Source organism: Bubalus bubalis, chromosome 8, assembly GCF_019923935.1.
Source record: "Bubalus bubalis isolate 160015118507 breed Murrah chromosome 8, NDDB_SH_1, whole genome shotgun sequence".
Taxonomy (NCBI): Eukaryota; Metazoa; Chordata; class Mammalia; order Artiodactyla; family Bovidae; genus Bubalus; species Bubalus bubalis.
In genome coordinates, this window is record NC_059164.1 from 20,020,109 (window position 1) to 20,043,822 (window position 23,714).

The 23,714-nt window shown below is 38.1% G+C and overlaps 1 protein-coding gene across 1 annotated transcript in view; it reads right to left on the reverse strand.

The window, feature by feature from the left end:
* Positions 1-2,209: 2,209 nt before the first annotated feature.
* Positions 2,210-23,714, reverse strand: part of VWDE (von Willebrand factor D and EGF domains) — a 95,396-nt gene continuing 73,891 nt past the window's right edge. Inside the window, 2 exon segments of the mRNA XM_045166517.1 lie at positions 2,210-2,408; positions 5,614-5,726. Of these exon segments, the coding sequence (XP_045022452.1) occupies positions 2,210-2,408; positions 5,614-5,726 (312 nt within the window).

A 23,714-nucleotide genomic window follows, 5' to 3' on the forward strand; every position in this document is an offset into this window, starting at 1 on the left:
TTCCCTTTCACCTAGCTGACATCACATTCTTTAAGACCCAGGGTGTTTCCAGGGGTGATGAGGAAAGGAAAAAAGAGCAAGGTTACCTCTTTGAGGAGAGTAATTCTGAGTAGGACAACACTGCACCAGGTTTTGAACAGGTTCCTCATCCTGAGAGAGGGAAGAAGGGACAAAGAGAGGTTGTCGCCGCTACGTCGCTTCAGTCCTGTAGGACTCTGCGCGACCCCATAGATGGCAGCCCACCAGGCTCCCCCGTCCTTGGGATTCTCCAGGCAAGAACACTGGAGTGGGTTGCCATTTCCTTCTCCAATGCATGAAAGTGAAAAGTGAAAGTGAAGTCACTCAGTCATGTCCGACTCCTAGCGACCCCATGGACTGCAGCCTACCAGGCTCCTCCATCTATGGGATTTTCCAGGCAAGAGTACTGGAGTGGGTTGCCATTGTCTTCTCCACAAAGACAGGTAGGAGGACATTAATACAAAACCCACATGCTTTGTGTTCTAAGACCATGTGATGGCCTGCAAGCATCGGTCATAGGATTATTTTCCATTCACTGAATATTCTTGTCAATGTTCTGCCTTTTCTTTACAGCATTGATATTTTGTACATAGTTAATATTTTTACATCCTAATACCCCGTTGAACCTCCTAAGTTTTGTCATTCCAGTAGTACTTTTTTAAGATAGCCATTCTCTTATTTATTATATATGCATTTATTTACTGGCCTGGGCCGGGTCTTAGTTGCGGCACTCAGGATCTTCTATCTTTGCTGTGGCATGGGGGATCTTCTTAAACTACCTCATGTAGGATGGTTTTAGATGCTGAACCTCTGTTTTAGCTGGAGCATGCGAACTTTTGGTTGCAGCCTGTGAATTCAGTGGCAGCATGTGAGATCTAGTTCCCTGACCAGGGACTGAATCTGGACTCCCTGCATTGGGGGCACAGTCATAGCCACTGGACCACCAGGGAAGTCCCAGTCCAGTAGTACTGGGATCAACACAACTCTTAGACTTGGACAAGAGGGGTGTCTATTCCAGCACATACAGAAGCTGCCATTTTCCACGTCACAGCCCGTAGGACCAAAGGTATGTGACCACTCAGAGACGGTGTTCCACCTTCTAAACCATACCATGGTACCTGGGACTCTGAATTGTCTGTTCTACAATGCCTGAGCCCATTCTTCATCTCTATGGGAGCTCTTTCCTGGAGTCTCTCTTCCTGTTGACCTGCTTACAGTGGACGTCTTCCTCCCTAGACACTAGGGGTAGAGAGACAGCTGTTAGCAAAGATGTCTATGGATCCTAGTTGTGAGGGTGCCTTGTGGGCATTGGAGACCCCTCAAGTGTGAAGTGATACTGGGGTGGGAAGAGACAAGGAGGAAAAATGGATGGTGGAGTGGGGAGAACTGGAGGCAGGGGACATGCCATCATCATATTCAGTTGTAGAACACAGAAAATTCTGAAAAGTCTCAATTAAAACCTTACCTCAGCCTCAGACTTTTTCCACGAGTTTTTAAAATGAGTCCTGGAGGTAGGATCTGAGCTCATCATGTGGGCAGAAAATTCCAGGAATGTACCAGATAGCATGGGCTTCTCGAGTGGTGCTAGTGGTAAAGAACCCACCTGACAATACAGGAGATACAAGGGATGCGGTTTCTATCCCTGGGTCAGGAAGATCCTCTGGAGGAGGGCACAGCAATACACTTCAGTTTAGAATTCCATGCACAGAGAGGCCTGGCGGGCTACAATCCACAGGGTAGCAGAGTCTGACAGGACTGAAGTGACTTAGCACGCAGGCAGCAGGTGGCATAAAGAGAAACCTCATTGCTTTTTTCTCCTTTCCTGCCTTTCTTTTTCTCTTTTTTCTTTTCTTCCAGATTCTCTCTCTTTTTTCTTTTCTTCCAGACAAAGAAAAGCTTCCTCTTTTGATCAAAGAATGGAGACGCAAGCACCTGCTTTACAATATGTGCTCTCCCTGACAGGCTGCTACGGGGATCCTTTACAGGGGTCTTGTCAGCAGGGTGATGCCATCCAACCATCTCATCCTCTGTCGTCCCCTTCTCCTGCGCTCAATCTTTCCCAGCTTCAGGGTCTTTTCTAATGAGTCGACACTTCGCATCAGGTGGCCAAAGTATTGGAGGTGCAGCTTCAGTCCTTCCAGCGAATATTCAGGGTTGATTTCCTTGAGGATTGACCGGTGTGATCTCCTTGTTAGCAGCAGGGAGGGGCGGAGTTCTTGCCGATTGGCCCGGGCGTGCTGTTGGCTGCTGGAAGCTCCCGGGAGCGCAGGCGCAGCACCTCTTCGCACAGCCCACCGCGGCCATCTTGAACTGAGGTGTCCGGTGTCGCCATTGCCGTCTGAGAACTCTGGACCAAAGTGCTGGGTGCGAGGCCTCTTGTACACGGCTTCCTTTGAGCAGATCAAACAAGACTAAGCCAAAAGGAAAAGAAAAAAAGGTTAGACTTTATTTTCTCACCCACGTTCTATTTTTATTTTCTGGGTATTATTAATGGGCTTTGCTAGTGACAAATCCCCCTTCTGCCTTTTGCCCTGCCCCTCATTCTTGAGGGGCACTGAGGGGCACGGGTTGTTTTCTGTAAGTGCTTCCTGTTGAGTGTAGACGTTGTCATCACCCCAGTGGAGCAGCAGAACTTTCCCCCAGCTGCCTTTAGATATGTGTGATGGTCCCAAGGCCTCAGCCAGAACTCTCTATCCCTGAGCGACCACCTTTTGTCTTACCTTTTGGAAACAAAGGGCATCAGACAATTTAAGATACTTGGCCCAAATAATAAGAGAATAATGGTCATATGTCATATTTTCCTTAAAGTGAAGGTATCTATGTCTTTTACCCGTAGGCAAGTGTCCCCTGACATTGAGACTCACTGCTGTGGCCAGAGTATCCCTGGTCACACTTGGGTTCTGTTCTGGAAGAGAAGCTTCAGATCAGAAAGAGGTTCACATGCATACTCAAGGCGAGTCTGTTGCCCCAGGTTGTTTCACTGGAGGTTGGGGCTCAGGAGCCTCTTCCCTTGAGTTTGATGACCCCCCAGGACAGAATGGGTGGTTAGCATCACCAGGTGGGGGCCTCCTGCCTGGTATCACTTGTGCCAATAGAATAAGACTGAGTGGTTCAAAAGCAAACAAAAGTTCTGTGCTTTGATTAGAGAATGGAGAAGTGCAAGCTTGAGCTCTGGAGGACAAGCTTTCCTGACAGGCACCCAGTCCAGCTGCTTCATATTGTTCCCTTCAGTGGGGACAGGGCCAGAGTTCTGGTATGTGTGTGTTTGGGCGGGTGGGGAGCAGTTTGCTGCTCAGTTCTAGGCTGCCTGTCTTCATCATGCTGTTTGTCAAGAAATAAAACTAATTTTGAAATTGTGCTATTAATTTTCCTGTTCCTTTACCCCATGAAAAAATCTTGTTGTAAAGCTATATCTGTTTTTTAACAAAAGTAGAAAATATTTAACAGTTTGTAGTTTTGTTTTTTGTATCTTTTATATTTGGACAAGCTGGATCTAATTATGTAACAGAGCCCTCACCTCTTTCCAGGGTACAGTTTTTCGTATAGGATTGAGAGGAAATTAGGGGGCTTCCCAGATGGCAATAATGGTAAAGAACCCACCTGTCAATGCAGGAGACATAAGAGAGGCAGGTTCGATCCCTAGGTCAGGAACATACCCTGGAGATGAGCATGGCAACTCACTCCAGTATTCTTGTCTAGAGAATCCCATGGACAGAGGAACCTGGTAGGCTACAGTCCATGAGTTGGACATGACTGAAGCGACTTAGGAGCAGCAGCAGCAGAGAAGAAATTACTGGTTTAGATGAGTAGTTTTATAACCAGACGCAGTGTGCAGCAATGAGAATAATGTAGTCAGTCTCTATGCTAATCAAAATATAGAATATTTTCATGCTACATATGAAAAAGGGAGAGAGAATGGAGAAATCTAATGCATACTATGATGTGTTCTTTTTCTTTCTTTTATTGGGAATGGGGGAACAGAAAACCACAATTTATTAAAGAGGTTTAAATTTGTTATGTAAGTTGTAACAGTGATCTATGACCACTATAAGGCTGGATAGCATGCTCCCTAATATCTGGTGGCTTAATACAAGTCTAGGCCTAGGGACATGAAAGAGAAGTAATGAGGATTCCAGAGCTGCACTAGTAGTTTAAAGAGAAGCCCCAGAAGCTATGATGTTTTCTTAAAGTAGGGGGTGCGTGCATGCTCAGTCATGTCCAACTCTTTGTGACCCCATGGACTGTATGTAGCTCACAAGGCTCTTCTGTCTATGGAATTTTCCATGGAAAATTCCCCTTCAGAATACTGAAGTGGGTTGCCATTTTCTACTCCAGGGGATCTTCCCAAACCAAGGATCAAACCTGCACCTCTTGCATCTCCTGCATTGGTAGGCAAATTCTTTACCACTGAGCCACTGCCACATATAGCAAAATGGCTCTCTTTTTCTCATAGTTAGCAAAGAACTCATCTATGCATGAAATGAAAAGCTGATTAAATTTCTAATAAGTGCACCTATGTAAGTGACTACTATGGAGAAATCATGATATGGTACATTAAGAAGTTATTGTGGAACTTTCTCTAAGCAATAGAATGGAATAACTTTAGAAATAACACTTTACTTTGTATGTAGAAGGAAGTTAAAAGCTTCAGCCAGTGCTCTGTAATTAAACAGCGTTGATGCCAGATTCGTAATATAAGGAGCTTTCTGCTATAATCACTCCCAAATGACTGATCCATCATTATTAATACAAATCCCCAAGATGAAAATTGATATTGTGTACATGTTGTATTTCTGTTAAACTAATGTAAACTTCCCCTTGTTCCATATCTCTAGATTCCTGGTTTGCTACACTGTTGCTAAATTGTTTAGCTGGAATTGACTGACTAAGCAAATATTCTGCAAACTTAAGGAAAACTATATACAAAGGGTTAACTGGTAGTTATGATCTTTTGTTCTTAATTAAAGGACTTGTCACTAGTCAATGAGGGGATCACCAAATTAGACATTTTAGTTGGAGAACAATATTGCAACGGAAACTTCTATTCAAACTAGAAATGTGTTTGCTTTAAATCTTTGACTAGTGTCACACTGCCACTTCTCAATATTTGACCAAAAAAAAAAAAAAGTAAATAAATGGAGGAGATGGTTCTGTATAACTTGGCAGGAGGTAGATTCAGTTTTTTACAACATGAACAATCAAAAGGAAGCTTAATGTTATTATTATGAAAAATAATATTAGCATTTAAACTTCAAAGAAAAATATGCTTTATATTTTGAAGATAATATTTCTCTTTGGCCTATGCAGCAAGACAAAAAAATTGATTGTTCGAGGAGCAAAGATTTCAACCTTATATTTATTTCAGTTGATTGGAAGTGGCAATGTATCTTTTTAAAAAAATTGGGATATAACTTACCCAAAATAAAGTGCTCAAATTGTAAAGATACAGTTGATATAGTTTTATACGTTGATTCATTCATGTAACCACTACCCTAATCAAGATACAAAACACTGTAGACTTCCTTGAAAATTCCCTCCTGTCACTAACCAGACAGTACTCCCACCACACACGCACCACCATCCTGATTTTATCACCATTTTAGTCTCTTTTTGAACTTCCTGTAAATAGGCTCATACATCACATACTCCTGTGTCTGACTCGACATTTTCTTAGATTCATACAGGTTGTTGGGTGTATCAGTAATAAGCTGTTTTTCATTGAAATTGGTAGGTTGAAGATTATGTTTGGCATTTGTTGGAAAAGGTAGATATTTTCCCAGATTGCTAATACCAGGAAAAGTTCTGTTTGCTCCACACCTTCACCTATTGTCTTTTGATATTTTTTAATTTACCTATTTTGGTGGATATAGAGTGGTTTTAACTTGTAGTCCTCTGAAAACTAATTTTTTGAGGATCTTTTTATATACATTTATTGGCCACTTTGATATTCTCTCTTTTAGGAAGTATTGTTAATGTCCCATTAACAGTTGAATGGCCTCTTTCTCATTTAATAGGAATTCTTCTTATGTTCTGGAAATGAGCTTATTGATACCTATATATATTGAGGTTATTTTCTTTCTGTTTTGCCTTATCTTTCATTCTCTTAATAATTTATTTTAGTGAACCAAAGTTCTTAATTTTAGCAAATCTCGTTATTTTTATAGCTACCATGGATATATTTTACTTGTATTCATGTAGAGGCTTGTTTGTTTTAGCTTTCACATTTAAGTCTGTGACCCATATTGGAGTAGTTTTGTATGTGATTTAAAATACAGCTCCAGGTTCTTTTAAATTTAAATATGCATTATTGAGAAGATTGTCATATGAAATTGTAGTAGAGACACATGAAAGAATCGAGTATAGACATAGTATTTCCTTTGGATGAGATTGAATCTCAAAAAAAAAAAGAAAAAGGTAAAAGGGACATTCTGAGAAATGTCTCTTTATTTGATATTAGGGACATTTTAGTTTTGGCTTAAGAGATAAATTCTGAAAAAGACATATTAATGTTATAAAATAAAAATGTTTATTTAAAGATGTATGCAGATTTCCAGTTTCAACTCTGACATGCAAGGAAATTAGAAGTCATCATTCTTACCCTTATAAGAAAAATGATGGGGAAAAAAATCTGAAAATCAATGACTTATCATAGGCTTATCAAAGAATTGAGGTTACAGGGCAAAGTGAAAATTGAAAGTGTTAGTTGCTCAGTCATGTGCAAATCTGCGACCCCATGGACTATAGCCTGCCAGGCTCCTCTGTCCATGGGATTTCCCAGGCAAGAATACTAGAGTGGGTTGCCATTTCCTTCATCAGAGGATCTTCCCAACACAGGGATGGAAACTTGCAAACCACTGACCAAAACCTGGAAAGATATGCAAACATAAAAAGTCATAGATAAGATAAAGTTTCCTGGGACAGAAGCTGCTGTAGCTACAAGCTGGTTTCAGAAACACTTAAATGTCACTTTTGATGAATTGTGGGAGGCAGACCTAGTGTGAAAAGGAGAAACTTCTGAAGGCCACAGCCTTAGAGAAGATCCCCCACACTTTTTTGGAGGGGTTAAAAGAGCTTCTTGATGAGGGTGAAAGATGAGAATGAAAAAGCTGGGTTAAAACTCAATGTTTAAAAAACTAATATCATGGCATCCAGTGCCATCACTTCATGGCAAATAAAAGGACCATAAGTGGAAGCAGTAACAGATTTTATTTTCTGGGGCTCAAAAATCACTGCAGAAGGTGACTGCAGCCCTGAAATTAAAAGACTGCAGCTCCTTGGAAGGAAAGCTACGCCAAACCTAGACAGCGTATCAAAAAACAGAGACATCACTTTGCCAACAAAGGTCCAGATAGTCAAGAGGAAAGTCACTCAGTCGTGTTTGACTCTTTGCTACCCCATGGACTATACAGGTCATGGAATTCTCCAGGCCAGAATATGGAATGGGTAGCCATTCCCTTCTCCAGGGAATCTTCCTAACCCAGGAATCGAATCCAGGTCTCCTGCATTGTAGGTGGATTCTTTACCATCTGAGCCACCAGGGAAGGCTCGACAGTGAAAGCTATGGTTTTACCAGTAGTCATGTACAGATGTGAGAGTTGGACCATAAGAAAGGCTGAGCACTGAAGAACTGATGCTTTCAAATTATAGTGCTGGAGAAGACTCTCGAGAGTCCCTTGGACTGCAAGGAGATCAAACCAATCAACCCTAAAGGAAATCAACCCTGAATACTCATTAGAACGACTGATGCTGAAGTTCCAGTACTTTGGCTTCTTGGTGCAAAGAGCCAACTCATTGGAAAAGACCCTGATGCTGGGAAAGATTGAAGGCAAAAATAGAAGTGGGTGGCAGAAGATGAGATGGCTAGATAGCATCACTGAATCGGTGTACATGAATCTGAGCAAACTCTGGGAGATAGTGAAGGACAGGGGAGCCATGCTGCAGTCCACGGGATCGCAAAGAGTTGGCCATGACTTAGCATGACAACAGTCTCTATACTCACTGATCTTGTCTTCTCTGTTCAGTGTGCTGTTAAAGTTATTCAATAAGTTATTAATCTCGGATACCATATTTTGGTGTTCTGTTGTTCTAAAATGTCCATTAAGATAATTTTATAGACTTTAATGTTCTAAAAAAGATCGTTTTTCATTCCTCATTATTTTCTATTATCTTTAATATATTACTCACAGTAATTTTGAAGTTGTTTTCTGCAACTCCATTTCCTTAATCATTACTGGGTTTGAACCTACATCTTGAATATGAGCAACTACCTGTTGTTTTTTGCTTGTTTAGTAATTTATAATTGTTTATAATAAATATTTGAATTATTTTATGTGGGTGTTTATGGTTATATATATCCACCTATATTTTGTTATATTTTGCTCTGGCAAGGAGAAAATTACCAGCCTCTACTTTGAATGGCTTAATTTAAGAACTTATAGTCCTGGTCTATGCTAGTTATCCTTTTACTCCTAGCTTTTTGTCCTCAATTGCAAGGCTGACCTTTCTAGATGAAAAACCCTGTTTGGAAAAAATTTCTGTTCTAATGGGTCCAAAATCCAGTCTGTGAAGCTTCTAAAATCTCTACTCAAACTTTCCATATCCCAACCGCTATTCTCTGCTAGATCTCCCAGTGTTTCATAATAAACATGCAAACTTTATGAGTTGGCCAAAGACCAGAAGAATATGTTTTTTTAAACTTTTTATTTTGTATTGGGGTATAGATGATTAACAAACAATGTTGTAATAGTTTCAGATGAACAGCAAAGGTACTTGGCCATACATATATATGTATCCATTCTCCCTCAAACCCCCAGCCATCCAGACTGCCACATAACATTGAGCAGAGTTCCAAGTGCTATATTGTAGGTTCTTGTTGTTATCCATTTTAAATATAGCAGTGTGTACATGCCCATTTCAAACTCCCTAACTATCCCTTCTCCCTATGCTTCCCGCTAGCAACAATAGGCTCGTTCTTGAAGTCTCTGAGTCTGTTTTTGTTTTGTAACTTCATTTGCATCATTTCTTTTTAGATTCTGCATATGGGGGATGTCATACGATATTTCTCCTTCTCTGTCTGACTTACTTCACTTAATATGACACTCTCTAGGTCCATCCATGTTGTTGCAATAGCATTATTTCATTCTTTTAAATGGCTGAGTAAAATTCCGTTGTGTATGTGTACCACATTTTCTTTATCCATTCCTCTTTGAATGGCTATTTAGATTGCTTCCATGTCTTAGCTATTGTAGACAGTACTGCAATGAACATTGGGGTGCATGTGTTTTTTGGACCATACTTTTCTCCAGATATATACCCAGGAATGGGATTGCAGGGTCATATGGTAGCTCTATTTTTAGTTTTTTAAGGAACCTGTGTACTGTTCTCCATGATGGCAACGGCAGCCCACTCCAGTGTTCTTGCCTGGAGAATCCCAAGGACAGAGGAGCCTATTGGGCTGCCGTCTATGGGGTCGCACAGGGTCGGACACGACTAATGCAACTTAGCAGTAGCAGCAGCATGCTGTTCTCCATAGTGGCTATACCAATTTACATGCCCACCAACATTGTAGGAGGGTTCCCTTCCCAGAGGGAAATTTTAATGCATATTTTTGGCCTCCTTGTGTTGGTCTTCTCTTTAGTATTCTGATCCTCTAATCCCAACCAGTTATGTAACCCAGAACTCTGATTTTTATTTTCTCCACCCAGTGAAACAGCACTCTCTGATTGTGTTCTATTTTCCTGGCTAACAGTTTGGAAAATGCCTCACTGAAAAAGCCATTGAGTGTAGGGCTCACCTCATCCTCCTCTTTTCTCTCAAGGACCATAAATAGCCCTGGGTGGTAGCTTTTCAAGGCTTACAAATTTTTTATATATATGTAAAATTTTCCAGTTTTATTGTATTCATGATATAAGTTTAAATTTGTTCCTAGTTACTCCATGGTAGCCAGAACTAGTCATTAAAATTTGAAAATGAATCTCCTACAAGAGAAAATTTATTTTAATATGTATTTTCAATCTGATAGTTATTTTAGGTATTTTGAATCTTTTGTGTTTTAGTCAATGACCTTTTTCCTCCTAAAAAACTGTAAGATGAAATAGAGAACAGGAACTCAAATTTTCAACAATAATGCAGAGTGTTTGTTTCCTTTGAAATATAAAACAATTATAAGAAAATGTCATTTTAAAACTAGGTCTTCTTATGAAAGATTAATTTTATGTGAATACTTGGCCCCAAACCACTGAAGTTCTTGAGAAGATAAATGGGTGTTTGAGCTAGTCAGTGGCCTAGGAGGAAAATAATAAAGTAATACATCCAAACTGGGTAATTTGTGGAGTGTTTAAAAAAAAATGACTGTTTTTGAAAAGCATGTGGATAAAGTATAGGGAAACCACAAGAAGTACTGCACCTGAGACTGGTGAATCATGGCACTAATACCACCCTTAGGGCAGAAGGAACAAAAAAACAAAAAGGGCTATTTCGAGAAAAATTCCTCAATAGGAGCTGAGGTCTTTAGTCAAGGGGCTTGCCAACACATTTCACTCCACAAGAAAGAAGCCAGGAAGAAAAAGTACGTTCAGATCTCATTTTCCTCACTTACCCTAAACTTCTGCTGGGCTTACCCAATTGAATAGAATGTCAGAGGACAAGGGAGCTTGTTAATGTAATCCACACAAGTTCAGTATTTCAGAATGTGGAGTAGGGTGGAGATAAGTAAGGAGTATCTCTAGTTCAGCAAACAAAGACTGTCCAACACAGCAATGACAGTGTTTTCCGCCTTAACAATAATTCCAGCTTGGATTTATTTTTCATCTCAAATGAAATAATAAATTTACAACACACCTGTGTAATATTTGTTACACCTCAGTTAAGTAATTAAAATGAAGTTTAATTTGGGAATATAGTAGCTAATTATTTAAGAATTTATTAATTACCCACTGAACTAAACGGTTTTATAAACTGAAAATGAGAATTGCTATTTATCCTATTTCAACTTTCTAGCTGATTTGAAGTTGTCAAAATAGTTAAATATTCTTTCACCTTACTTTTGACCTCTCTCTACTTTTCCCTTTTATTAAAATCTCAGAGATTTGAGGCCTGAGCCCAGTGGGTCTGTCTCTTCAATTATAATCTACTCAGAGTCTTAATACTTCAGGAAAAGACTTCCTATCCTATAAGGTCACTTAAAATACAGAATTACTTTCACAATACAAGTAATCTGTATAGAATATTTTGTACCTAAGAAAAAGATTTCACAGGAGGACAAATCCTTATAGCCAAGGATCCCATTTTAGTGGAGTTTAAATTGTTCTCCAAAGTGATCATAATTTGTGTTGAGACATCATATTAAAAAACAAATCACTCTGTGATTCTTTTGATTATATGGAAAGTTCCAGGTTTTTTTTTTTTTTTGTAGTCTTCAATACTTCTCAAACTGTTTTTTATCTGCTCCTTTAAATAAGGAGAGAGTATTCTATTCAAGTTCAGAATCATCAGGGCCAAAGCCATTATCAAATGGAATCTATTAATTAATACGGTTATTTTGTTTTCTTATATTAATTTCTTTACAATTACAGTCTATTAAGAGCAAATTCCACCTGTTTAACATGCTTTGAACTGATTTCTCTCTTGTATAGATTTAAGTAAAATAAGTCACTTTAAAGAAAATTATTAAGTTAATAGTAGTATAGACAGCATGAATATATATGGCAAACGTTATTAAGGTGATAATGAATGACTAAGGTTTCAGGGAAATGGGCAGAGTCTTTGTTCTTGTTCACTGTTGAATTCACAAGTCTTTGAACAACCAACACATATTTTGGTGACTGAATCATTAATTGGAATTTAAGACAGAGCAGCAAGTAGGAATGTCCTTGGAGAAACACCCTCAAACTATATCATATAGACTAATCTATATTTTTTGTGTCCAAGAGATTGATCCTACTTGTTAAGAATGTATTGCTTATCTTCAAATTCTGTCTCACTATATAATTAAAAACATTTTTGAAATATAACAAATTTGAAATTTGTGCTATTACTAGGGACTTTTTAATACCCCTTAAAGTTTAATAAGTAATGTCTTACTTAACTGACTGTTTATCGGAGTAACAAAATATGAATTTTAACAATTTATGTTAAAAATAATGACTTTATAGATTATTTTGATCATTTGCAAGGTAAATCACTACATATTTCCATTACACCTAAGCTTTTATTACTAAACCACAAAAATTAGCAGACTGTTTGACTACAAAATTGAATTTTATTTCTTATAGTCATAAAATGATACAAAAATTAACTGCATGAGAGGGCCTTATTTTATCTTTAATTAGGCATCAAAATATGTTTAAATTAGGAAGACAAAGCCTTTATAGGTCATTAAAGAGCAATGAATTTTCAGGGCTTTATACTAATTTATCTATTAGTTAAAGGATTTTTTTAAAAAGAAAAAACCAAATGGCCAAATGTAACCTATCCTGTAAATATATATTATACTGAGGATGCTGTCAGTGGAAGGATGGTTAAAACACACCTGTCTTTTCTTTCATTCCCTGTTTGATACAGCTAACATTTCATCAGTGGTTTGATGAATTGAACTCTTTCTAGTAAATGATATTAAATATGAGATATTTCTTACAGCATTCATGAGAAATTAACTTTTGATTGTGTTAGACTACTTAGATTTTACCATGGTTTATTCCGACAGCATTGCTAAGTCTATTTTGACTTATATAGTGTATGTAATATAATCTAATATATTTTAATAGTTAGAGTAAAAGACTTGGCCCAAGAGAAACCTCATACCCATTAGCATTCACTTCTTATTCTTTACTCCCCTTGGCCCTTGGCAACCACTAATCTAGTTTCTGGTAATATAGATTTTTTCTATTCTGGACATTTCATGTAAACAGAATTATTCAGTATGTGACTGTGAATGACTTATTTTACTGAGAATAGTTTTTAAAGGTTCATTCGTGTACTTCATTCCTCTTAGAGCTGAATAATATTCCATTTTATGCATATATTACATTTTGTTTATTCATTTATTTATGCACATTTGGATTGTTTCTATTGTATTTTTCAAGTTAATGCTTCTGTGAATATTTGAGTACAGTTTTTTATATGAACATATATTTTCAGTTCTTTTGAGTCTATACTGAAAATTGGAATAGCTGGGTAATACAACTCTAAGTTTACTTTTTTTTAAAAAAACAATGAAGCCATTTCCAAAGCATGTGCACCATTTTACATCCCCAGCAGCAATTTATGAAGATTCCTGTATTTCCACATTATCACTTACACTTGTTACTGTTCACCCTTTTAAATACAGACATTGTGGTAAGTGTAAAGTGGTATCTCCTTGTGGTTTTGACTTTGCATTTCTCTAATAACTAGTGGTATTGATTATCATTTCATGTGCTTCTTGGCTGTTTGTATATCATCTTTGGAAAGATACCTCTTTTGATCTTGTGTCTACATTTTAATTGGGTCATTTACCTTTTAACCGTTGAGTGGTATTTTTAAAATGTATTTTGGATACTAGTCCCTTATCAGAGATGTTCAATAGAAATATTCTCTCCCTGTAATTTGATTTTAATTATAGAAAAACTTAAAAAGTTAGCGTGGGTGATGAGATGGGAGCGATGAGGGAGGAAGAAGGAAAAACAATTATGACCTTACTGGAAAAGAGAGAAGTGACGAGGCAATAGTGATACAAATGGAGAGGAAATGGGGGAAATTTTAGAGTTATTTTTCTATAGGATTTGATAATAACATGAAATAGATAAAAAAGCTGGCTTTGTTGTGACACAGTCTAAGTTGTAATCTTTGCTGCTCTGCTTCCTAGCTGAATGATCATGGTGCTTATGGTGTTTGGAGAACATAAGTTGTACTCACAATTTTTATCTTAAAAATGGCTCATAAATATTACTTTATTGTTCAAATTTGCTCAAATAGTGAAGTTTGTGGGACATTTTAAGAAAAAAATTCTGAAGTGCTATGAGCAAATTTTAATGAAAACTATGCTTCTGGGAATTTTGGAAGAAAAAGTGTATGTAACACCTATGTTCACCTCTGACTAGCTGTGTGATCTTGGGCAATTAATTAAATATCTTTGGAAATCAGTTCTCTCATCTGTGAAATTGGATATTTCTCCCATATGGCATTAGAAAAAGTAATGTGGTAGTTAATAGCATCATTTTTGAACTCAAACTTAGGCCAGCTATGATCTGTGTTAACTTTGGGAAATTAATAACTTACTGTACTTCAGTATCACCTGGAAAAGTGGAAATAGTGTTTAACATCAAAGTGATGTTATGAAGACTGAACAAATAAAAGTTAAACTCAGTATGGTATATGATAAATATAATTCCTGATGAATATTAACTATTATTATAAATGTTACATAAAATAAGTAGAGTACTGATTTTAGAGTAATCAATACATGCTTGGTGCTATCCTTACAATAACCATTATAACTAGATGTCAGAGAAAGAAAAATTGAGAGGTTGGGGATGAACATGGATTCTAGTTTGATAAAGATCATGCTGTCATTTGTTATTAAAGAAAAGTAGCAAGCTGAAAAGAAAATAAAGACAATGTTTGAGCATATTAATTCAGATAACTTGGTAAAATGTCCAGTAGACAGCTGATCATATTCATGTAAGGTATACTTAAAAGTAGAACTTTAAGACCACTTTAAATTTTTCCAAATTAGCAGATTTGTCATTCTAGGCTTTAGTTGGAGAGAGGGCTAATGTAATGGGAAAATACAGTATGTATGATCCTTGGTTCACTTGGAGGAAACGGGGAGGATGAGAGGGGAGAAACACAAAAAAAGAAGTTCAAGGTAAACTGATCATAAAAGTGATATGAGGAAGTAGGGAAACTTCTGTTCGAAACTTTGGTCATCCATCCTGGATTTATAGGTGAAGGAGTGTGTGTCCAAGGAAGTTAACTGTAATAATTGTAAGTTATGAATTCAAAGCAATTATTGGCCTTTATAACTTTTCTAGCTTTTGGGGCTTCCCTGGTGGCTCAGCGGTAAAGAATCCACCTGCCAAGTAGGAGACGTGGGTTTGATCCCTGGATCAGGAATATCCCCTGGAGAAGGAAATGGCAGCCCATTCCAATATTCTAGTCTGGGAAATCCCATGGACAGAAGAGCCTGGCAGGCTACAGTCCATGGGGTTGCAAAGAGCTGGACCCAGCTTAGCAACTAAATAGCAACATGTTTTTTGTAATAGGGAAAAGAAATATACTTAAAGTAATTATGTTAGTCAGGGTCCTGGTAAGACACACATGTGGATTCAAGTTTGACAGTGAAGGAGAATTTAGCAAAATGACTCTTTAGAATGGTGAAAAATCTTTAGAAATATTTAGAAAATTTTTAGAATTTCTAAAATTTAGAAAATTTTAGAAAATTTTTAGACTCTTTAGAAAAATCAAGGTGGGGCGGGGGCGGCGGGGGGCGGTATGCTATGCTTATGCAACTAACAACCAGAGTGCCTTTACTAGCCATAGATTGAAAGAGGTAGGGGAAGTAGCAATGATCAGATCCTGGAGAAGGAGGTTTATAAAGAAAGTGATGTGTCTGCTGATCACAAACAACATGGGGGAATATGGAAGAATGAGTATCTTCACACTAATCCCTGCCCTGCTCCCAGCTCTCTTGCATCTCCTGGCTTTGTCTCAATGGCTGAGGCCAAAGCCTGTGGGCAAGGAAATTGATGCCTACTAGGTTCAGCTCCCTGGGCCACAGAGAAAGATGGAGAAGGTATCTACAGAGATGTAAAAGTTAGTCAGCATAGCAATGGAAGCAAAACTTCAATATCTAAAACAAATTCCTGCCTCACACAGGAGAAAATCAGTTCAATGTGTTAAAATATACAATAGTGGTTTAAATGAGGTTTCAAATTAGGTTTAATTTACTTTACCATACAACTCTCATGTGTCCCACAACTGAAAAATAAATTCATGGGAAGATTTAATCAGAAATACGAAAATTACTTTAGAAAAAAATCAATCTTCTTAATGGCTACATAATAAGCCAACAGACTTTAAAGTGTGGCTGCATAATAACCAACATGCTGTGATTGTCCAAGCACTGCCGGGTTCAATATGAGTGCTGTGAAGTGGAATGAAAGGATATGGTGAAACAGAATTGATTTTAATAACCTTTGAAATTAAAAATAGATGTTCTCTAACAAACAAATTTCTCAGTTTTCTATTAAAGACTTATTACACTGTAGTTTTTCAAACAAGTTCTGGTATTAAAGAAAAGTGGATTTGTATATACAACTTATCTCATTTTTATTGTACAGTATCCATAACCCATTTTCTAATTTAAAAAATCATATTCCATAATGATAATGGGTTATCATATAATCAGGTAAAGTAATAAGGATAACAATTAAATTTCTATAAATTTTGATTGAATTTAGAAATAGTTTTTCCTTAGTATCTTAAAATTGTTTTTATCAATCTAGCATCACACTTTTCAGTTTTTCCCTTACCCATGTGATGACTGATTGTGCATGGTTTATTGTCCATTCACACTTACCACTGGAGATGATGAGGCAGGAAGAGATACCCAACAGAACCATCTAAATTTCAGACATATTTTTCCCTGTGCCTGTCACTAGCACCAACCTTACCACTTTATGATAACCATGTCCCATTACTTTTCCCAGGATAGTGACTTTCTCTTGCCTGCTTGTGTTTTGGTACCAGGAATCCAAAATGTCCAGGTGGCAACCAAAGCTGTAGATTTAGTGGCAAACCCTTGCTATGTCCCTGATAGAAGCATTCCATCTCATACGCCTTCTCAAACCAGTGTCTGTAATCCAGTGGAGGCTAAAGTTGTGGGAGAGTTGAGCAAACATTCCCCAAGTGGGTTAGTAGCAGTGATGATGAGGGAGCCGATCGTTATGCCCATACCTTGGCCCCAACCCTAGGTATTAAGCTTTTGAGAAAATATCACCACACAGTGGCTTTTAGCTTAAAGTATATACTGAATCTTGGGAATTCCCTGGTGGTCCGGTGAATCCATGCTTTCACTTAAGAGTTAGGACTCCACTTAAGACTCCATGCTTTCACTTCTGAGGGCCCCAGGTTTGATCCCTGGTTGGGGAACTAAGATCCCACATGCTGTGTAGCTTGAAATGAAACTAGTATATATTGAATCTTGAAGAACAGTATCCCAACTTCCAACCACTCAGAGTGATTGGGCATCCTGGCTGAAGACTCAAGTTGGGCATTTAAGAGGCCATTAAAAATGTTACTAGCTTGGATGCTTTTAGGTGATAAGGTATATAGTAGGACCACTGGGGTCCATGGTCTTATGCTATCTACTGTACCTCTTATGCCACAAAAAGGATCCTACGTATCAGTTACAGCTCAACCCTATAATTATTACTAACAGTCCTTGAAGAACTGCCATTTTCCACTTCTTTCCATGTGCATCTTTATGGATACTTGTCATGGATCCCTCTGGACAGACTGGGGGATATCTCCTATACCTGCTGTGGTGTGACAGAGTCCTCCCTTAATGTTACCCACTATCCCTTTCAATTGGGAATGAGAAATGGCTTAGGTCTAGAAACTGAATAATGGATCAACAAGTTTTCCATTATTGCAGCTGACATCAGCCTTCTTGACACATGCTTTTGATATTTCTGGATTATATATCAATAAATCAAGAAGTGCTATTACTAGTTGTTCCTCAATCTTGCTCCTAGAACTACCATAATATATAAGCCCTACTTCTGATCATCAGCATGTACATTTATTTGCCAGAGGAATTTTTCTGGCTTCTTTACTTTGCCCATGCAGACTGGAATGCAGGTTAACTAGTGCTTGTCTCTCAGTCCCCATAACATTCTTCAGACAATGACTACAGTAGTGGGAATTTGTAGATAAAGACCACTGCCCCTTGGGCTTCCCTGGTGGTATAACGGTTAGAATCCATCTGCAGTGCAGGAGATGCAGGAGTCATGGGATTGATCCCTGAGTCAGGAAGATGCCCTGGAGAAGGGCATGGCAACCCACTCCAGTATTCTTACCTAGAGAATCCCATTGCAGGTTACAGTCCAAAGGGTCACAAAGAGGCAGATATGACTGAGTGCATACTCACCCACCACTGCCCTCTCAGTCTCTTTTCCTTTTTTCTTCTCTTTCTCTCTCTCTTTTTTCGTGGTGGCAGCATGCAAGGTCTTAGTTCCTCAACCAAGGATAGAACCCAAAACCCCTGCAGTGGAAACACAGAGTCTTAACCACTGGACTGCCAGGAAAATTCCTCATATTTTTAAAGAATAAGTTTTAACTGTGAATCCACTCTGTTAGATCAGGCTCCAGGTGACTGCAGTAGTAAATTTCTTAGTTAACTTTTCTTCGCTGTCTCATTTTTCCACTGAGCCTAAAGGTATTCATGGGTCCACCTCCCGGTAGACTACTAGCACTGAAATCCTTGTTTTAGGGTCTACTTGGGTTGAAGAAAAGTGAAATTAAATGCCAACAGGGTCCCAGTGCTGGTGACAAATAGTGCCTGGGATTCTGTAGCATCACCAAGACTTTCATTTGTGGTGAACTGGGATGACATTCAGGTGGAAAGTGATGCGTGGGCTTATATAATATTACTAGCACTTGAGAGATACGAGATACATTATTATAAAGATTGTGGGGCTTGTTAATTGCCATTAAGTTATGGAAGGAAGAAAATGGCAGCCTTACATCATCCAGTTCTTAAAGCATTGCATAGTGGAACAACTCAAAAGTATTTAAAAGAACTTCACCTCCCATAACGGAGAAGCCAATGGCACCCCGCTTCAGCAGTCTTGCCTGGAAAATCCCATGGAAGGAGGAGCCTGGTGGGCTGCAGTCCATGGGGTCGCTAAGAGTCGGACATGACTGAGCAACTCCAATTTCACTTTTCACTTTCATGCATTGGAGAAGGAAATGGCAACCCACTCCAGTGTTCTTGCCTGGAGAATCCCAGGGACGGGAGCCTGGTGGGCTGCTGTCTATGGGGTCACACAGAGTTAGACACAACTGAAGCGACTTAGCAGCAGCAGTACCTCCTATGAATCTATTTTGTGTCATTTCTTTCCATCGTGGTACTGAAAAAGCTCTAAAAAATACCAGTGGACAACCACACTAAAACTTAAAAGTTGTGATGATGATATGCACAAGGCACAATAATGTGAAAGAAAAGATCCCATGTCAATCAATATGGCTAGGACAACGCTCTTAACTCTACATCACCCATTATAAAGATGTAAAATAATCATTTCCTCTTCTGATGTAGAGTGAACTGTGTACACATAAAAATTTTTTGCAGCTTCTTTTTGCAATTGTCTACTCTAGGGTACTTTAGAACCTAGAAACAGCTTTTAGTTTTTGTCATTGATAGATAACACTTTGTATCTAAAAATTGTTGGTATTTATGTTTTGTCCCTCTAATAAATAGTTCCCAGTCCCAGGGAGAACAGAATTCATATAAAGTGATTTGTAATTTGACCTCAGAGTCTTTGTGACAAAAATCCTACATGCTTGTCAGATTTTAGTATGATCACAATAAGCCAACAATTTGCACTGGGTACCTGAGAATCCTGCCTCTTTTAAAAACCTGTAACAACATTTGAATGAGTAAAAGTTAATATGAGAATCACCTATATTTTTTCTTGTAAAAATTACAGCTAGTTTCTAGAAGTTACATAATATGTTTTCTGAAAAAAGAATGTGATACTCTAAAGATTAGCATTAATTTATCATAATAACCAAGTGCTTATTAAAAAAGTACTAATTTAAAAAAATCTTGTGTCGGTTTTAGTATAGTTAAAATGCTCTGCTGATTCCTTCATGAATCCACGTGACATTTTCTGATCATCTCCTGTATATGAGGCTAATGATTAAATAGAGTATGACACCACAGACATTGAAAATATGCACAAGGCTCTAGAAATGCAGATACTCAAGCTATCTGGAGGAGTAGTAAATTACTATTAAGAAAATAAAACGAGCCCAAATTAAAAGGGCTATAAAAGTTGGTCAGTGGTTTTTCAGTAGCTCAGCTGCAAGTATTAATAGTTCAGCCTGAGAGGATGGAGGAAGAGAGAAACCTGGAGAGGAAGGAGGACACCTGACTATTTGGACAAGATCTGAAGGAGGGCATACTATGTCAGAGAGCCTGCACTATCGGAGAGCCTTCATTATTCTCCTTTTCCTGCCTTGGACAGTTCTGCCCGCCACGTCAGGAGTCTGGGCATTAGCCTTCCACAACTTTCTAGGGTTTACCTGAAGATGTTTCATTCCCCCTATATTTGGATATTGAAATGTGGGCAAACAGCTTCCGCAAATTCTTGACTTTGATCCCAATGATTTCCTTATGATAACTGGCCTGAGAAATTCTTTCCTACCACTCCATTTTTTGGGCTACTTGCTAATAAAACCTAGCTTCTCTTCTACCCAAGGCATGATTTTGCCAATAGTTTTTCCCCCTCAAATGAAAATGGGTGAGAAATATATCATGTGTGATAGACACATTGTTCCTTTTGGTTTTATTCTCTTCTGAGTGGTTTAATAAATATATATATTAACTCCATTGTTTTGATTTAACTTAGAGTTATGTAATTAGCAATTTAGTTAATTGATTTTAAAAATGATATTAAAAGACTAGGTTTTAGTTTTTCCTCTTCCCTTCCATGAATAATTATAAATGTTAAAATAATTATAATGTTATAAATATGATATAGTTCATAATTATATATGGTATTCTATATTTATAATTAAATATTATTCCAGAGAAACTTATCCTTCTGCGATAATATTCAGTGCAAACAAAAATGTGAAAATAAAGCTATTCATATATTTCAAAACTAAATAGCAGTCACATTAGAATTTTTAACATAAAGATGCTACTTTGAAATGTGAAACTTAGCTGGTTAGCAAAATGCAAGAAAACTTTTAAAGCTTAATAAAAAAGTCAACAAAAGCTCTTCTCAAATTAGAAAGCAAAGTGCAGATTAAAAAGAAAAAAATCACAAGTTTCTGAAGAATTTTCTAGGACTTTGAAACTCAAGTCATCAGATGGGACTTAAAAATACAGAACTTTGTATTAGAAGTAGATTTTTTTTTCCCCTGTAAATGGAAGGAACATCTGGGCAGACTCAAACAAAAACAGAATGCCACAATCAGCTTATAATACAAGCCAATTCAAATGGAAAGAGACGATTCTCAAAAAAGAAAACCCATTTTGAGAATAAAGGAACATACTCAAAACCTACAATTTATTCTTAATGATGTTTCATTTTTCATTTGCTGTATAGCAGCCTTCTACCCAAGGGGCAAAGATTGACAGACTATTCCTTAGTCCCTTAATTTTAGCTGTCCCCTAACTATGACTCTGGGGCTGGAATGCACAAATAGAACAATAAATCAAAGGAACAAAGAACCTTTAAAACTATAAGGCAGAGGGGAGAAGGAAAGTATACTGAAAAATTCCCTTTACATGCATCCTTAATAATTGATAAAAAGTATCTAGTTTGCTGAGTCTAGTTATACATTTTTCAAGACAGATACATTTGTTCATTGTTTTCCCTAACTTTCAGCAACACAGAGAGTGCTGTTTCACATTTCCTCTTTCATGTTTTACTCTATCAAGTTATATAGAGTTGGAATATGTTGGGTTTGGTTTTATAAGTATTCATATTTGCCAAGTCCTCAGCACTTCAAGACATAAAGTGTACACCTTGTAGGTTAGAAGCAAACTTTCATTTAAATGTCATCTTTTATAAAGAGATAAACTGACGCTTTCCTCTTGAATTTAGGATTTCTCTTTAGATAAATGTAACACTCTCTGATTGCCAGGAGAAATATCAACAACCTCAGATATGCAGATGACACCACCCTTATGGCAGAAAGTGAAGAGGAACTAAAAAGCCTTTTGATGAAAGTGAAAGAGGAAAGTGAAAAAGTTGGCTCAAAGCTCAACATTCAGAAAACGAAGATCATGGCATCTGGTCCCATCACTTCATGGGAAATAGATGGGGAAACAGTGGAAACAGTGTCAGACTTTATTTTGGGGGGCTCCAAAATCACAGCAGACGGTGATTGCAGCCATGAAATTAAAAGATGCTTACTCCTTGGAAGGAAAGTTATGACCAACCTAGATAGCATATTCAAAAGTAGAGACATTACTTTGCCAACAAAGGTTCGTCTAGTCAAGGCTATGGTTTTTCCAGTGGTCATGTATGGATGTGAGAGTTGGACTGTGAAGAAAGCTGAGCACCGAAGAATTGATGCTTTTGAACTGTGGTGTTGGAGAAGACTCTTGAGAGTCCCTTGGACTGCAAGGAGATCCATCCAGTCCATCCTAAAGGAGATCAGTCCTGGGTGTTCATTGGAAGGACTGATGGTAAAGCTGAAACCAATATTTTGGCCACCTCATGTAAAGAGTTGACTCATTGGAAAAGACTCTGATGCTGGGAGGGATTGGGGGCAGGAAGAGAAGGGGAAGACAGAGGATGAGATGTCTGGATGGCATCAACGGACTCTATGAACATGAGTTTGGGTGAACTCCAGGAGTTGGTGATGGACAGGGAGGCCTGGCGTGCTGCGATTCATGAGGTCACAAAGAGTTGGACACAACTGAGCGACTGAACTGAGCTGAACTGAACTGAACACTCTCTGAGGCCAGATTTGTTTGCCACCTCCAAAACATGAACAACAGTGCTTTCTAGACTCTTGAATTGTTAGAGACCAGATGTCGTTAGACTTTTTCCTGATTTAAGTGTTTTATAATTTAGTAGTTGAGCCGTGTTTTATATGTGCTGAAATATTATAGTTTGCTTTATACAGATAATAAAGTATCCTAGACCTAATAACTGCTGCTGCTGCTAAATTGCTTCAGTCATGTCCGACTCTGTGTGACCCCATAGACGGCAGCCCACCAGGCTCCCCCGTCCCTGGGATTCTCCAGGCAAGAACACTGGAGTGGGTTGCCGTTTCCTTCTCCAATGCATGAAAGTGAAAAGTGAAAGTGAAGTCGCTCAGTCGTGTCCGACTCTTAGCGACCCCATGGACTGCAACCTACCAGGCTCCTCTGCCCATGGGATTTTCCAGGCAAGTGTACTGGAGTGAGGTGCCATTGCCTTCTCCAACCTAATAACTAGGTGCACAGATATCAAGACAAGCTGGTGTCATCCTAGTGTTCATAACTATTTTCTTTCTGTCATTGTAGGATGGTTAAAAAGCACAGTTAGGTCAGATGGAATGCTCAAGAGTAAGCTGTGGATGGTTGTTGATCTTTGGAAGCTCAAAAATTATTAGAGGTGCTTTAAATTGATCAATTTGACCTAGTTATTCACTGTTTCAAGAACCTTTGTTCAAGACTTTGACAGGTTAACATTAGTAAAATGATCATTGGATAGAACTGGGGAGTCTTGGTTAAGATTTCCTGCTACAATCTCAAAGTAGGAGTGTTGAGAATGAGAAAAGATGCTCTGGAAATTATATACACACGTGTCCACTGAACTTTTCAGGGAAACTGAAAATAAGTGTGGACTATGCCAGTGCCCATTCTCAAGTTTATTATAAATTTAGCTGGTTAGGGAATAATTTTAAAATATAAATTGGGTGAAGAACTTTTGTGCCAATGCAGTGATTTTTGTGTACAGTATGTAAGTAGTTTCTTTAAGAATTGT